This window comes from Lepus europaeus, chromosome 9, assembly GCF_033115175.1.
Source record: "Lepus europaeus isolate LE1 chromosome 9, mLepTim1.pri, whole genome shotgun sequence".
Classification (NCBI taxonomy): Eukaryota; Metazoa; Chordata; class Mammalia; order Lagomorpha; family Leporidae; genus Lepus; species Lepus europaeus.
In genome coordinates, this window is record NC_084835.1 from 109,657,162 (window position 1) to 109,674,606 (window position 17,445).

A 17,445-nucleotide genomic window follows, 5' to 3' on the forward strand; every position below is an offset into this window, starting at 1 on the left:
TAGGCTTTAAACTTCACTGCATCCTAAATTCACATTAAATGTGAATGCTCTGGGGCCGGCACTGTGGCATAGCAGGTAAAGCCGCTGCCTGCACTGCTGGCATCATGGACACCGTTTCGAGACCTGGCTGCTCCACTTCTGATCCAGCTCTCTGCTATGGCCTAAGAAAGCAGCAGAGGATGGCCCAAGTCTTTGGGCCCCTGCACCCATGTGGGAGAGCTGGAAGAAGCTCCTGGCTTCGGATCAGCACAGCTCCAGCCGTTGTGGCCATCTGTGGAGTGAACCAGCAGATGGAAGACCTCTCTTTCTCTCTCTCTCTTTCTCTCTCTCTCTCTGCCTCTCCTCTCTCTGTGTAACTGTGACTTTCAAATAAAATAAATCTTAAAAAAAAAAAATGTGAATGGTCTAAATGGTCCCAAAGAAAGGCAGAGATTTTAAAACTGAACAAAATGCAAAGGTAAGACCCAAGTATACATACATATATGTTGTCACTCTTTAAATAGATGTAGGAAGTTGAAAGGATAGAGTGAGATACACCACGTGAGTGCTATGTAGAAAGATGAACTGGCTGGATAATTAATGATCACAAAGTGGACTTCAGAACCCGAAACGTTACCACCAGGGAGGACGCACAATAATGACAAAAGGCCGAATTCACCAAGAACACATAATCCTAAATGTGCCTCAACTCAGTTTTAAAAACATGAAAAAACTATGACAGAACTGAAAGGGAAAATAGGCCATCACACTTATGGTTGGATATTTCCACACTTTGCTCAGAGCAAGTAGACAGAAAATCACTAAGATACACCACGTGTTGGGCCAAAAATATAAGGCAGCAGACTCAGAACAGAATACACTCCACCGCCACGGGACAAGTACCCTCACAGAAACAGGGTACAAAGCAGCCGCACGCTGGGCCCCGGGCATTTGGTTAGTTCTGCACCGGAAAATGGCCAACGAGGTGGCGGTGGCGAAAGCACAGGTCATGGCAGGTGCTTGCCGCCGACCCTGAGAGCTTGGTGGGGGCGAGGGGCAGACAGGGCTGCAGGGGAGGCCCAAAGGAGCAGGCGCGGTGGGTGGGGCATTGTGTGGTTGCTCCGTGCAGCGATGACAGCTGGGACGGGGATCCTCAGTTCTCGGTGGTGGTGCTCCCCTCCCCGCCCCCGGAGGCCGACCCGGAGGCCTGGGGTGCGGAAGGCCGGGAGCAGGGAGCGTGGACGAGCAGCCCGGGCAGCCGGTACGCAGGGCGTGCCCTGGGCGGCGCGCACCCTGGATTGCCGAGGGGAGGACGCTCGCGGGCTGCACCGCGCGCCCACTGCCACCGAGCACCGGGAGGGGACCAGACAAAGGAAGCTTTGAGCGCGGCGAACCCTCCCAGGGCGCCCGGAAAGCAGAAGCCGGCGGACGGAGAGGCCGCGCCCCGCGTTCGGGCACCACCTGGCGGGCGCGGCCCGGCCGGAGGGGGGCGCAGGGCGGGCGGCGGCGCCGGGGCAGGTGCCGGGGCGGGGCGCGGCGCGGCGGGGCGGGACGACCCGGGCCGAAGGGCGGCCGCGCCCGCGGGGCCACAGGGCCGCAGAGGCCGCGGCGCCCAGCCCGCCTGCACCGAGCCATGGCCCCGCGCGCCCGGCGGCGCCGCCCGCTGCCCGCGCTGCTGGCGCTGTGCGCGCTGCTCGCCCCGCTGCAGGTAAGGAGCCGCCGCCTGCACTGCCCGGGCCGGGCGCGCCGAGGCCCGCTGCCCGCGCACGCTCTTGTCGGAGTCCCGAGAACCTGGGGCCCCAGCCTGCGCGTCCCGCGGCGTTGGCGACAACCTGGAGGCTAAAGGCGGGGGAGAGGGAAGGCCGTGGAGGGCTCGGGCGCTTCGGGGCGACCCCGCTCTCCAGACAAGCCCTCTTCCCGAAGCCCGGCGCTGGGGGTATTCACTCTGCAAACACTCGCCGAGGGAGGAAACGCCGGAGCCGAGACCACGCCCACGCTAGAGAACCGTCCCGACGGCGGTCCCCGGGGGTCCCCGCGGGTCTCCCTGGGGCCGCACGCCCTCCCCTACCCCACTTCCCCCAGCCGCGCTGCCGCAGGACGCAGAGGTCAAAGACGCCGTGCTGTCCGCTCGTTGCTCGTTCAGGTTCTGGGTCCGAAACGCGTTGAAACCCCTGCTGGGACCAGATATTTTGTTGTTGCACCTGGACAAAGCGGGGTGCCCACGAAGTGCCTCCAGCCGACGTCCCAGAGCCCCCTCGCCGCGGCCTCGCCCGGGGCGGAGATGCAGGACCCGCGCTGCCGCCGAGGCCCCGCGGGGGCTCCCCCTGGCCAGCTGCAGCGCCGTGGAGGGGCAGGAGGACCCCGTCCCTTGGTCAGCCAGATTTGCACCCCGAAAGAGCTCTAAGTCCCTCGGGCCTTGAGATGTGGAGGGGTGGGGGCGGGGGTGCCGTTGGTCCAGAACCCCACTACCCACCCCGCCGCTCTCAGGACCACCTGGGGCTCACCAAGGCCTCAGCCCAAGCTCTGGGGGCGCTGAGATTGGGGGCGAGGGTTTCCCAGCCCCATCCGCTGACCACGGAGGGCTCCTTATCAAGTCGCTCAGTACAGTCTGCAAGAAAGCAGAGCCGGGGCTGCTTCCTCCCGCTCGCTGAGAGCGCCTCCGGGAAGGGGGCGCCGGCGGTTTTCTGGGTTTCGGCACTGTCACAGGTCCCTGAGGGGTCGCCACTTGGTTTAGGGTGTGTTGAGCTCGCTGGCACAAGGGCCGGGGCAACCCGCGTGAGGTTAGAGCGGTGGAGAGCGCTCTGTGCAGAGGCGTCTGCTGTGGGCTCCTGTTTCTTTCCCAGTTGCGCGGGCTTCTCCAGGGCTGGAGGGAAACGGAGGCGGAAAGACCTAATGGACTGGTTCCTTTTAGCACTTCAGGTGTTGCTTCATGAAGAGTTCAACAGGTTGAACAGGTGCTGCCTTATTTGAACTAAAGGACTGGCGCTCCAGTGTATACTGAGAAAGGCCGCCTGAGAAAAACCTGCCTGGCCACCGAGTTTTAACCGCGTCTCACTGCCGTGGCAGAAGCAGCACACATGCATACATACGGCATCCATGCATACATACGGCATCCATGCATACAGACAGCATCCATGCATACATACGGCATCCATGCATACATACGGCATCCATGCATACATATGGCACCATGCATACATACAACATCCATGCATACATACGGCATCCATGCATACATACGGCATCCATGCATACAGACAGCATCCATGCATACATACGGCATCCATGCATACATACGGCATCCATGCATACAGACGGCATCCATGCATACATACAACATCCATGCATACATACAGCACCCATGCATACATACGGCATCCATGCATACATACAACATCCATGCATACAGACAGCATCCATGCATACATATGGCACCCATGCATACATACAACATCCATGCATACAGACAGCATCCATGCATACATACGGCATCCATGCATACAGACAGCATCCATGCATACATACGGCACCCATGCATACATTCGGCATCCATGCAGTGTTGTGTTTTGTGGTTTGTTTTTTTTTTTTTGACAGGCAGAGTGGACAGTGAGAGAGAGAGACAGAGAGAAAAGTCTTCCTTTACCATTGGTTCACTCCTCAATGGCCGCTGCGGCCGGCGCACCGCGCTGATCCGAAGCCAGGAGCCAGGTGCTTCTCCTGGTCTCCCATGCGGGTGCAGGGCCCAAGCACTTGGGCCATCCTCTACTGCACTCCTGGGCCACAGCAGAGAGTTGGCCTGGAAGAGGGGCAACCGGGACAGAATCTGGCGCCCCGACCGGGACTAGAACCCGGTGTGTCGGTGCCGCAGGCGGAGGATTAGCCTATTGAGCCGTGGTGCTGGCCAGCAGTGTTTTCATAATGTGTGTCTTCCACGACTTTGCAAGACCCCTCATATTCACGGATTGCAAAATTACCGCACTGAGACACGCTTGTCTTTTAATTCCATTTTCCACAGACTTCTTGAAGTACTCTCATGCATACGTGTGTAAAATGTGCGAGGTTCTACTGCTAACAGCAGATGCTAGCAAAACAAGTCTAATTCTCAGACCTTCAAACAAATGCTAATTCTCTTCCAGTTCCCTCTAGGCCATTTAAATTTTCTGTATTTTTAATCATGTCCAAGTTTTTGCATTGGTCAGTTCCAATCAGATGATACCGGGATGTTTTTCTGTTTATTTTAATTTGTGCTTGACCTCTCAAATGTAAATGTGTTTCCTCTGAAAAGCCAAAGTAGATATAGTATTACAATATTATCCTCAAGAGAGTCATTGGGACAACATTATCTTCGTGTTACAATATTCAGGTGATGTTTCAAGTACTTTGATGTTGGCTTCTTGGGTCAACCCATTTTATTTCAAAAATTTAGGAATTATATTAATCCGCTGATGTCTTTAATGATCACCTGTTGGGCAAGGATTGAGGAACTGTTCAGTGAGGGGATTGGTTTTGCAAAAGAGTGGTCAAAAACTACTCTAGAAAGTGTGTCCTCTGCAAGTATTGGCTTAGTTTTGTTTCTATTAGATTCAGACTGACCTGGAAGCGCTATAAATTCTGACTTTTAAAACATTTCTGTGATTGTATCCCTGCTTGTGTTTGTGAAGGAATTTCTTCCTGGACATAATAAGACCATTCCAAAAAAAAAAACCCACTTTGGGTTTTTATACCGATTAAGCTTACTTCAAGTGAGAAAATTGTAGCCGCACAGTTTTCATTAAGATAACTGGTTTCACCAGCCCCACTTGCCCCAGCTTATCTGCAACCTAAAGCAGACGCATTGGAAGCCAGGACAGCAGCCACTGATGGGTAAAACGTTGGGTGGGTGAAAAGCAAGAGCCACCGGAGTGCACGGGGTGGACAGGACCGGCCAGGCAGTACAAGGCCCATGGGGAGAAATGCGGGGGGCAGGGAGGGAGCAACGGGGGCAGGGAGTGCAGCCGGAGCGATCAGGGAGGACTTCGCAGGAGGAGGTGTCTGAAGTGGGCTTCCAAGGGTGGACAGGAAACCCAGGGTCAGGCAGGAAATGACTCCCAGATGGGTGCCGAGGAAAGCCTTTGAGGGCCAGAGGATGGCGTGAGTGATTTAGGCTGCAAGGACTCGTGCCAGGCAAAAAGCCGTGTTTTTATGACCTTCCCGCGAGCACAAAGCGCTTAATTCAGAAAACCCGACGGAACAGACGGAGCATTAAACTTTTATAGTGTTGAGATAACTCTGGATGGCCCTGGTGGAGGTGGTGAGGGAGCGAACCAGCAGCAGACAGCAAGGCCCCGCGAAGACCTCTGGGGAGACCCCTGCAAGGAAATCCCCTGGGGTGGGGCTGGGGCTCTAGGGGAGTGGGCGCTGGCGAGGCCCCAGCGGGGAGACATGGTTGTATGCCAATGCCTTCCTGGGAACAGACACATTGGGCTGGGGGCCGAGAGTCTGCTTTGCTGATAAATATTTCAGACGCGTCCCCTGTTGCTTCCTTTCCCCCCACGGAGCCCCCAGACGGCAAGTCTGCAACACAAACACGTGCCCTGCCCAGCGTTGATAAGGAAATGTGCGTTTGCCTTGGCAGTTATCTCCCAGTAATTCTTACACCAGGAAAACTGAAACAACAAAGATGTGTCTTTGGAGGTCAATAAATCAGTGTTTTATGAGGCCACAAAAAGGGGAGTTCCAGACCTGGGGCCTTTGCAGAACTGTTGTTTTAAGAAGGTGGAGTGTGAACCTCATCTGCCATGTCAGTGTTAAAAGTCCCCCCAACTGGCTTTTCCTATTTTTGAAGTGCATGGAAAAAAAAAAAAGTGGTGTTTTTTTCCCACAGAGCGTGTCCAGCGAGCTCCAGGAATGCTGTCTGAGCTGGGTTTTTTTGTTTTGCTTTGTTGGTTTTTTTTCTGGCTTTTGCTGAGATGAGCTTGCCTGGTGCCCTGATGGTCCGTGGCTGTCCAGGTGGTTCACCCCCTAGGGCAGCCACCACGGGCCAGGTGCTGTCTGCCTGCGGCGCCGTGGCCCCAGGCCACAGAGGAAGCACAGGTCCCTGACTCTACCTCTGTACCTCCCAGGACTGGCATCGGAGGATCCGGCAGCGGGGTGATCCTTCCTCCAAACACCTTCCCAGCCTCCACCCGCTTTGCAGGAAGTCCTGTCTGTGTTTCCTCCCGTTGCAGTGCATGGGCTTTCTCGGTGTGCACACAGCTTAGGCTTACCTCATCCTTTCTGCCCCCCAAAACATTGAGCTTGAAGAAAGCAAAAGGGAGCGGCAGGCTCCAGCACACAGCCTTGGCCTTTCTGAAGTTCTTGAGGCTGAGCGGGACTGTGTACAGCCCAGGTCTTCTGTCCTGATTGCGAGAGACGCTCAGGGTCTGTTTCCTGCCTGCGAGGCGGCCCGACTTTGCTCCCTGTCTGTCACTGGAGGGCTGGCTGGCCCGGCTGGTCTCATGCAGTACGTTCCAGCTGCAGTATGTTTCGGAGCAGGAAGTCCCAGCCAGCAGTGGGAAGAACATTCTTTACGGCTCTGGGGTGACAACTTTGTCACCAACTTTGTCGGCCACCATCAGCCTGTGACTGCCGCATGCAGGGCCTAGAGTTTGGTAATGAGAACTCAGACTGAATCTGTGCTAAATGCATTCATTTTTTTTGGTAATAGTCTGCAGTGTACGATGAGCTAAGTAGACAAAGACCAGGGTCATGTATGAGACTGGAGGTTGGATGGGGCTGACACTGAAGATACAGCTGGACACGGTGTCCTGCGACCATTTTTCGGCTGGCATGGGCCCCTGGGACTAGAGGTGCTTCCAATGTGAGACTGTTGGGGAAGATCTCTCAGTCTTCCATCCTGGCCGGGGGTCTCAGGATGGCTGGTGCTTCATCTGATGGCGGAAACAGCAGCGGGGCGGAACAGAGTGGCGTGTGCAGGGAGCTACAAACTGTACAGAGTGCCTGGACTTGGAGTGGGGGGGGGGGGTGGGGAGGAAGGCAGAGGCCAGCACTCAGAGGCTTTATGTGCAAGCAAAATAGTTCAGATTTAATCTTGGTGAACTGTGAGCTGGAGTGGGGCAGAGATGGAGGTGGAGTGGGGGAGGGGAGCATGGTCAGATGAGTGTGTCACAGGGAACAGTGTCTAGGGGAGGGGCCAGAGGCCAATAAAGAGGCCCCTGCTTTGGCGCAGGGAAGAGCTAGGACTTGGGTCAGGTCAGGGCAGTGGTGACAGAGGAGAGGCCAAGGGCAGGGCCAGCGGAACTGTGCTAGGTGCTGTGGTGTAGGACAAAGGACACGGCTGGTTAGACCTATTGTTAAAAAAAAAAATAGATTCCACTGAGCCTTTGGGTTTTGTTTTTCAGTTTATTTGTCCAAATCAGAATGTCCAGGTTCAAGTGAAGGGTACTCCATTCCCCCCCCCAGCCCCCCCAAGAATAACCCCACCAGAGAAGGCTGCAGTATAGGCTGTTGAATCCCAGCTTCTTTGGATGATCTTGCTGGGAGGCAGGACCAAGTTCCTCAGACTCTGTAGAGGTAAACAAGCTGGAAGCCCCAAGGCATTGCACTGGCAGGAAATGTGTGTGCTCTGGAATGCGGAGCGCCATTTCCTGAGCCAGAGGTGTCTTTGCCCTAAGTCCAGGAGAGAGGCTGAGCTCTGAAATGCACACTGCAGAGAGGTGGCTGGTGAGCCCCAGAGAGGTCAGCCCAGAGCAGGTGTGGCCTGACCCCTGACCTCCCCACACCGGCCTCACGGATGTCACCTGCCCCTCTAAGAAGCGGTGTTTATGTTGGACTCTGTCTTGCGTGATGCGCGTTTTCCTGGCAGACTGCTGTTGCCAAAGATGACTGCTTCCCTTCCTCTCTGCTCAACTCCTCTGACTTCCCCCACCCCAAATCCTAGCCCAGCCGGTGACACTGAGGCCCCTCTGGCACCGGTGGAGTTAGAGACTTGCCAGGTTTCCAAGTGGCAGGAAGAAGGGACTGCACAAATGACCCCTTCCGTTCATCAGGGTAATAATAACTTATGCCATTTCCTGTTCAGAGTGTTGAGAGTACAGGAGCCACTTCCTCAAGCGATCGAAAATTTGAAGACTTTCCAATAAAAATGAGGAAGAAAAACTCCCATGAGCTTTTGGTGAATATAATGGCTAAACCGGGCAAGTGGGTACAGAGGACATGCCTGGGGCATTGCCTAAAATCCTAGGAGCACCGCCTTGTTTGCTGGTTTGGGGCTCTTGTCATATCCACCCAAATGGGAAATGAACCACTTCCCTAGGTGTATCGGGTAGTAGGAGAAACAGCTGTCAAACTCATATCCAAGTAGAAGTGACCGCTAAAGATCCTTATCTTCTCTCAACTGCATACCCAAGACCTACTAGCAGGTTCACATCTCACACTTGGCCTGGTAATGAGAACCTGTTACATGTTTAAAGCTCAATAGAGATTATTCACATCTGTCCATGCTAACCCTTGTTGTCGTTTAACAATTCCTAATGTCAGGAACTTCCCTAAGCAGACCTAAACCTAATATGTCACAATTTCCTCAAATCTGCTCTTTAATAAGGGTAGAGACTGGTTGGTCAATGTCTCCTTTATTTTAATATTTCTATTATTGAAGATTGTCAGCCCACAACTTCCGCTTCCTCAGGGTTATTCATTCCAGTTCCTTGAACCTCTGTAAGCTTTTGTCTCCTTTCAATTTAGTGGATATTTAATTTGTATTTACTAGCAAAGAAAAAAATCAAAAGCCAAAATAGACAAACAAAAACCCAGTAGGCACCATGGAAAACACCAGATTTAGGACCCAGTCGCCTGTGCCCTGGAGAGCTGTCAATCTAGTGGGGAAGGTTACCGCCCACCATTCTTCCTTCCTTGAGAAGGGTACAGAAGAGGAACCCAGGAGCCAGGCCGGAGCCAGCAGCCCAGATTTCATTCAATCTGCATTTCTCACACGAATGCAGGGACCCAAGAAACTGAGCCATGACCTGCTGTGTCCCAGGGTGTCCATTAACTGGAGGCGGGAATCAGAAGCAGAGTTGGAATTCAAACCCAAGCAGTGGGAACACAGAGATGGGAAGGGTGGCTTTGAAGTGGGGACTTGGGCCGAGAGTGTTTGATCTGGTCCTGGAAAGGTGGGCATGGTTATGAGAGGAAGAGAGAGCGGGGGTGGGCGGGGCCCGAGGGGAGACACAGCATGCGTGAGAGAATCACATCCCACTTTGGTGTCTGGAGCTCAGGGCCAGTGTAAGGAACCAGGGAAGGCAAAGCCAGCCGGGGGCCGGGTGAATGGGGTACCGCTTACGACAGTGCTTGGGACACCCACATTCCATATCCAAGCACCTGATTCGAGTCCCAGCTCCTCTGTTGCTGCTGCTTCTTAAATATTTATATTTCTTTATTTGAAAGAGTTACATAGAGAGAGAAAGAAAGACACAAAGAGAGAGAGAGAGGTCTTTCATCTGCTGGTTTATTCCCCAGTTGGCCACAATGGCTGGAGCTGAACCAATCTGAAGCCAGGAGCCAGGAGCTTCTTCCAGGTGTCCCACACAGGTGCAGGGGCCCAAGGATTTGGGCCATCTTCTGCTTTCCCAGGCCGTAGCAGAGAGCTGGATCAGAAGTGGAGCAGCTGGGACTCAAACTGGTGCCCATAGGGGATGCCGGCACTGCAGGTGGCAGCGTTACCCGCTAAGCCACAGTGCCTGCCCCTCCTCTGCTTCTGATCCAACTTCCTGCTAATGCACACCCTGGGAGGCAGTAGGTGATGACTCGAGTATGTGAGTCCCTGCCACCCATGTAGGAGGCCCACATTGAGTTCCAGGTTCCTGGCTTCAGCCTGGCTGTTGCAGGCATCTGGTGAGTGAACTAGCATATGGAGTGTGTGTGTGTGTACACGTGCCTTTCAATAAAATGAGAAAAGCCAACTGGGGAAGGACTTGGGTCTCTGTCACAAAGAACTGTGCACCCACAAACCTCAGGAATCAGGACAGCAGTTCTCAAACTCTGGTTCCTGGAGCCAACATTATGTACCTGGGATCCCCACACCTGCTGGATCGGAAATTCTGGAGGTGTATACCCACAATCTGTGGTTTAACGCCCTCTCCAGGTGATTCTGATGCAGACTCAAGCCTGGGTATAAACCTGAGTATAGTTCCATGCAGCGATGGCCTGAGCGTAGCGGTACGTTAGTGGCCCGTGATTAATGTGTTGAAAGCACCTGCCACTTGTTGCGTCCCTCCCGTGTGCTTGGTGTTTTGGAATGCTTGCTCCACGTTGGCAGGAAGATAAAGCACTGAGGCACAGGGAGCCTAAGGGATGTGCCCAAGGTTGCACAGCTAGCAAGTGGCAGAGCTGGAACTCCCCCAGGAATTTGCTCCAGTGGCCATGGTCTTAATCCTTCAGTCAATTGCTTTTGCACCCATTCTATGAATGGGTAAGGGTGGCGAGGGTAGATGAAGGGGCCTCCTGGGGTGGTGGGACAGAAACAGAGCTTTTAGTGTTTGGGGAGCTATCCTAACCAGTCTGCTCTGGTATAGTCTGTGTTGCCTGCCTGTGGCAGTCCTCAGGGGAATCTTCCTAGAGCTTCTGTTGGTGAGCAGAAATGAAAATGCTGTGTCTTTAAGGCTAATAGAAAAGACGGGCACCCAGAGCACCTTCACACAGGGCTGTTTGCCAGTTGATCCCTGACTCAGGAGGAAAAGAAGTGTGGCTGTTGAATCATCTCTGCCACTTCCTGCAGCGGAGGCACCTCTGACTCCTCCGTGCACCCCCAACCAAAAACAGGCTGTGCCGTACCCCGGCATGGCAGCCCTGCCGCCGCCCCTCTAAGACAGCCCACGTGCCGCCTGCGTGGGTTTATCCTCCCTGACACCTGCCCAGTACTGGATTTGGATTGGGAGAGAAGGCTACTGGGCCCTGGCAAAGCATACACTGAGAGGCCAAGTGTTTGCGCTCCGGAGCTTTTTGGGGAGGGAGGGATCCATCTATATCTAAAAGACAAAGCAAGAGGGAGAAACAGAGGCAGAGTTCTTCCATCCACAGGTTCACCCCCCAAATGGCTGCAGCAGCCAGGGCTGGGTCAGGCTGAAGCCAGGAGCCAGCAGCTACCTCCTTGTCTCCCACATAGGCGGCAGGGGCCCAAGTGCTCGGGCAGCTCTGCAGGAAGCTGGATCAGAAGCAGAGCAGCCGGCAACTTGAACCGGTGTTCCTACGTGGGATGCTGGCGTCACAAGCCATGGCTTAACCTGTTGTGCCACCACACTGGCCTCCTAGTACATACATTTTTTAAAAGATTTATTTTATTTACTTGAAAGACAGAGTTACAGAGAGAAGGAGAGAGAGAGAGAGAGAGCGCACAAACAGCTGGAGTTGAGCCGATCCAAAGCCAGGAGCCAGGAACTTCTTCTGGGTCTCCCACGTGGGTGTAGGGGCCCAAGCACTTGGGCCATCTTGTACTGCTTTCCCAGGCACATTAGCAGAGAGCTGGGTTGGAAGTGGAGCAGCCGGGACTCAAACTGGTGCCCATATGGGATGCCGGCACTGCAGATGGCAGCTTTACCTGCCATAGTGCCAGCACATACACACACACACACACCCGCCCCATATATTTTTAAAATTTCTTTATGTCTTAGTCTTGGGATACCTCCCTTGACCCAAATGGCCTGGACTCCCATTTTGATATGTGTCTGCCATGGTACAACTCTAAATAATTTTCATTACTAACATTTTTTTTTTCAAGTTCTTAAAAAGCACTCCCTAAGTAATAGAGGGGACGTTCCAAGGGTCTGAGTATGTAGCGCCTCCTGGGTCACTGTCACGCCCATGCTTGTCCTCGGCTGGGGCACAGTGTTGCTCATGTGCAGCTGCCAGAAATCCAGAAACAGTCACACAGCAAGTGACACAGGAGGATGACACGGAGGACCAAGTGAACTCAGTGGAAACACAGCTGGACTCGCCAGCTGAACCTGAGCCCACTCCTTTCTAATGGTCACAAGGTTATGAAAAGGTGTAATCCATTAGACAGCATCCTTTTCTGGTGGGTTTCGGTTGCCCACACTGCAGTTGGGGTCGCCATGACCACAACATCATGATCTGGTTTCTGTGTAAAATTCCAAAGGAGCAAAGAACCAGAATGCACAAGCAGTCGCCTTAGCTGTGTGGGGCGAGGGAGAAGTGGAAGTGATGGCCTGGGGTGGGCTCCTCCAGGCCGGGGGCGGGGGGTGCAGGTGAAAGAGGCCAATCCAGGGTGAGGGGCTCTCTGTTCCGGGACATGAGTGACAGGCACGAAGAGGTGACAGTGACCGTGCTGAGTTAGGCAGCCCCATGCTCTGTCCTTGCTAGCAAAAAGAAGCAAGAAGTTAGGGACCAGTGACGGGACTTGGAATCTTGATTTTGCAACCTCCTTCCCCCAGGGTGTCTCTGAGTTCCCCACAGTGGTGGAGTCTTTCCAAGTTCATGCTTGGGACGATGAATTCGATTCTGAACTGGTAGGAAACTGTTGTCGTCCTCAGTAAAGGGAAGTTATGAGATCCCAGTGGTCCTTCGGGAAAAATTATTCATTCACTGAACAAATATCTAAGCGTTCGCTCTATGCCCAGGTGCTGCAGGCCTCCCGTCAATCTCTCCAGGCAGGTTCTTCCTGTCTTGTGAGGACGTGGGAAGACAAAGGAAGTCCAGTCTCTGCATACTGCCTGGCGCATAGTAGGTGTCTCCTGAGGGCCCATTCTTCCTTGGCCCTCATGCACAGTAAACCATGTCTGTCGCCAGCGGTGTGAGAGGCCAGCTGTTCTCAGTGTCAGTTTAGTAGACTTAGGTGTTGGGACTAGGTGAAAGTTCTGAGCCTTGGTCTCTCCTGTGAACTCTGACCTTGTTACTCAAAGATGCCAGCATCAGCACCCTGGGAGCTTGTTAGAAATGCTAACGAGGTCCCAGCCAGGTGGCCCCCTTGGGGCATCTGTGCCTTTTCCTAGATTTCCAGGGCACTGTTAACAATGGAGCAGCCTGGTCTGTAGGCCTGCAGTGAGGAGAAGTCAGGCTCTTGGCCCTGGTACAGTGCATTGCTCAGAGGTACTGAATAAATGTAGCTGGATTTAGTTCTTTTTTTTTTAGGGGTCTAGTTAATAATGGGGGACAGGAGAAGATGAAGGCCTACTGTGTTAACCAAAGAAAGAGGGAGGAGGGCTGAGTTTGAGTGAGTGTAGGGACAGTGCTGGCAGCCACTTGGGTGTGGGGTTTAAGGCCTTGAAAAGCAGGGTAGATGGAGAATGCCTCGTGTGATCTTGATTATTCCAGAAGCTAGGGTGCTGGTGCCTGCGCCCCACAGTCACTGTGGGGAGAGACCTTCCCCACCCACATCCAGTGTCCTGGGGCTCCTGATCAGAGCCAGCGCTTGCTTAGTTCCTGGGGCACCAGAGGCAGACATCACTTCCCACCGCAAGCTGCTGATGTAGCTCGAGCTCCTGGGTATGGCCCTGTGGGGGTGATCTGAGTGAGCCACGTGGCAGCTGGGGCATTTCACGGGCCAGCGTCCCCAGGAAGGCTCCTCGGGAGAGGCTGTACCTGCAGACTGGCATTGCGATTGGCAGTGAAGGCAGAGGAGGGCGAGGGCATAGCCAGGAAGGGGGGCACCTGAGCGAATAAGGTGACACACTGGTCTGCAGTGAGCAGTGGGTGACTAGCTGGCACAGGTGACACAAAGCCAGGCTCAGGGGGCTCAGAACATCAGTGAGCATGGGTGCAGGAGTGAACCCGTGAGAGCACGTAGCAATCTCGCAGCCAGTGTTGCAGGGGATGGGGTGGTGTGTTGAGAGCCTGGTTGCCAGCTTACAGTCTATGCACCAGGAAGAGCAAATAAACAAACAAAAACAAGGTGTCAGCGGGACCTGGGACATCTAGCACAGGGTCTAACCAGTCCTGGTGTGAGGGGGATCCTAGGTGAATCCAAAATGTCAAGGGTCAGGAACATCCACATTTGCCACAAGGCTCCGGGGTTGAGTAGGATCAGAGTTGCTGGGAGAAATGGAGCAGAGGAGGGGGTAGGACTGAAGGCTGGAATGTGGTCAAGGCCAAGGAGCCTGGGTAGGGCTGGTAAGGAGAGGGCGAGAGAAGCTCCCGGAGCCAAGACCACGTGGTGCGCTGGACATCAGCAGCTGGGCTTGCTACGCAGGCCACAGTTGCAGTGTCCCCTGGGAGCTTGTTAGCCATGAAGACTCCCAGGCCCCACCGCAGACCTGGGGACACAAAATCTGCACGCAACTCGCGCACACTTGAGAAGCACTAGGTTGCAGCCTGGGAGCTGGGCAGTCGTGGGAGTGGAGTGGAAGGTGATAGTTCCTTCTCGGAGGCAGAGCTCAAGGGTCCTTGACCCCCAGAAGTCCAAGGCCATCTTGGAAGCTGAGCACAAGGGCTGTTGACTTCACTACAGAAGCAAGAACAGTTCTCATCTGAAATGCATACATTTAAAAAAAAAAAAAATGTTTCCACACCGGGAGAATAAAGGGGCATTCAGTGGGCCCTGTGGGGATTGTTGAGTGACAACAGGACAAGGCAAAGCCTCCTAATTACCGTGTTTAGGAAACACCTTCCTTGCACATTCTTTTCAGGTAGCCCACAGCTGCAAACTTTTTTGCTCTTTATCTCTGGAAGACAAAGAAACTTGCAATTAAAGTTTGGAAATTCGAGGCGCTTTCTTCATTTTCCCTCAAGCTGTATGTTTTCACGGAGCACAAAGAATAAATGCATTGTGAAGAGGGGAAGGAAGAAGACTGAGCAAAAAATCAGCACATCTTTGATATGTTCCTGTCTGAACGAGTGCATTGCTGGCTTTTTTTTTTTTTTTTTCCTTCAAGGTGCCTGTCCAGAATCAAGGTGGTCAGGAAAGCAAGGCTGAGGGGCCCAGGAAAAAGCAACCTGCAAGACACGACAAAAAGTCAATTGTTTCCAGTTTGCTAAATCAGAATGGGACCAGGTCAAAACTTCTTATAGGCCACGGCTGCTCTATTTTGTTAGTTTGTTTTTTTTTTTTTAAATCAAACCTAAGTCAGGTTCTTTTTTCTGTGTATGATATCTATTCCCAAAACATCTTGTGACAAAGTGGTTAAATGGTAAATGTTATGTGTATTTTGTCACAATTAATAATGATTTTTTTTTTTAATTTATTTGACAGTGAGAGAGAGACAGAAAGGTTTTCCTTCCGTTGGTTCACCCCCCAAATGGCCGCTACGGCCTTATCTATGCCGATCCGAAGCCAGGAGCCAGGTGCTTCCTCCTGGTCTCCCATGCGGGTGCAGGGCCCAAGCACTTGGGCCATCCTCCGCTGCTTTCCTGGGCCACAGCAGAGATCTGGGCTGGAAGAGGAGCAGCCGGGACTAGAACCCTTTGCCCATATGGGATGCTGGCACCACAGGCGGAGGATTAGCCAAGTGAGCCACGGCGCCGGCCTAGATTTTTTTTTTTTAAATCTTGAGGCAAATGTGACAATACCTTCCTGGTCATAAAAATAGCATGAAGTGCCTGTTACTTAAACCTTGGTGATGGCCATGTCCAACACCACTGTTGTCAAGTCTGTGCCACACAGTCCCAACACTCTGGGTGCCCATGGCCTCACAGTGTGTATAAATTGTGTATTCAGTCGTGTGACCTGCCCACCGCCTGCCTCTCAGTCACACAGGCTCTCCCACTATTCCTCCACTGACAGGTGCACAGTCCCTCCGAAGAGCCTTTGCAAATGCCTTCCATGTCTCCCAGAATGCTCCTCTCTCGATGCACGCTAAGGCTTTGGCCTGCTCCTGCACTTACACTGGTCTCCACTCGGGGATCATGTGCTGGGGAGACATCCCATAATAATTCTATGTTTATTCTCATTCTTCTCCACTGGACTCTGAGCAAGAACTGTCAGCCATCCATCCATTTGAATTCACTAGAACTAAAATGGTCTCTGACATATAGTATTGTGTTCAGTTAATATTTGAGGAATAAATGAGTGTATAGTTAATTTGTCCCACTATTCTGTTTTGAACTCACTGAACATATCTGACTTAAATGCTAAATATCCTAGATTCTTTGCTAAGGAACCAAGTAGTGATATAGTGATACTGTTAAGAGTGAGAACTAACTTTTTTTGTTTCTCTCTCTCTTTCTCTTATTGATTTATTTCAAAGACAGAGTTAGAGAGAGGGAGAGACAGAGAGAGACCTTCTATCAGCTGGTTTGCTCCCCAAATGGGCAGGCCAGACTGAAGCCAGGAGCTTTTTCTGGGTCTTCTACTTGGGCCCTATCCCACAGCTTTCCAGGTGTATTAGCAGGGAGCTATATCAGAAATGGGGCAGCCAGGACTCAAACTGGTGCCATATGGGATTATGGCATTGCAGGCAGTGACTTTACCTGCTACCCCATGATGCTGATGCTGAGAACATTTTTTTAAAATTTTTTGTTTATTTTCATTTTTGTTTGAAAGGCAGTGAGACAGACAGAGATCTTCCAGTGACTGGTTCACTTTCAAATGCCTGCAATGCCAGGGCTGGACCAGGTTGAAGGCAGAAGCCCAAAAATCAACCCAGGTCTCCCCTTATGGCTAATGATGTTGAGCATCTTGTCGTGTATTTATTGCCATTTTTATACCCTTTTTAAAATCCTTTGCTTATTCTTTAATGGGGTAATTTAATTTTGCCTGGACTGCTCATAGAATGTGATTAGTTATCAACGATTAGTGCTGTGGAACATGGGAGCCATAGGAGGGTTGTAGGGCCTGGGTTCACAATGACCATCTTGAAAGAAATGCTCAATTTTCCTGTTTAAGAAAAATGTGCTTGGGGGTGTTTGGTGCAGCAGGGAAAGCCGCATCCCATATGGGAGCGCCAGTTCAATTCCGGGCTGCTCTGCTTCTGATCCAGCTCCCTGCAAATGCACCTGGGAAGGCAGCAGAAGACGGCCCAACTACCGGAGTCCTTGCCACCCACATGGGAGACCCGGATGGAGTTCCTGGCTCCTAGTTTTGGCCTGACCCAGCCCTGGCTGTTGCAGCCACGTAGGAAATGTACCAGTAGATGGGCGATCTCTCTCTCACTCTCCCTCTTTTTCAGCCTTTTAAATAAACAAATAACATTTTAAAAATTAAACAGAAAATAACATGTACTGTTGATATGGAAAAAATGGAATGCTCATGCCTTGCTGGTGGAATGTAAAATGGCACAGGTCCCTGTGGAAAACAGTTAAAAAACTAAACATAAAGGCTGGCGCCGTGGCTCAATAGGCTAATCCTCCGCCTTGCAGCGCTGGCACACCGGGTTCTAGTCCCAGTCGGGGTGCCAGATTCTGTCCCGGTTGCCCCTCTTCCAGGCCAGCTCTCTGGTATGGCCCAGGAGTGCAGTGGAGGATGGCCCAAGTACTTGGGCCCTGCACCCCATGGGAGACCAGGAGAAGCACCTGGTTCCTGCCTTCGGATTAGCACGGGGC

General features: G+C 52.7%; 1 protein-coding gene across 1 annotated transcript in view; it reads left to right on the forward strand.

Annotated features, from left to right (window-relative positions):
• The first annotated feature begins 1,612 nt into the window (after positions 1–1,612).
• The window catches only part of TNFRSF11A (TNF receptor superfamily member 11a), a 57,470-nt gene continuing 41,637 nt past the window's right edge, over positions 1,613–17,445 (forward strand). The window contains exon 1 of the mRNA XM_062200038.1: positions 1,613–1,687. Coding sequence (XP_062056022.1) covers positions 1,613–1,687 — 75 coding nt within the window. The remainder of the gene's footprint in view (positions 1,688–17,445) is intronic.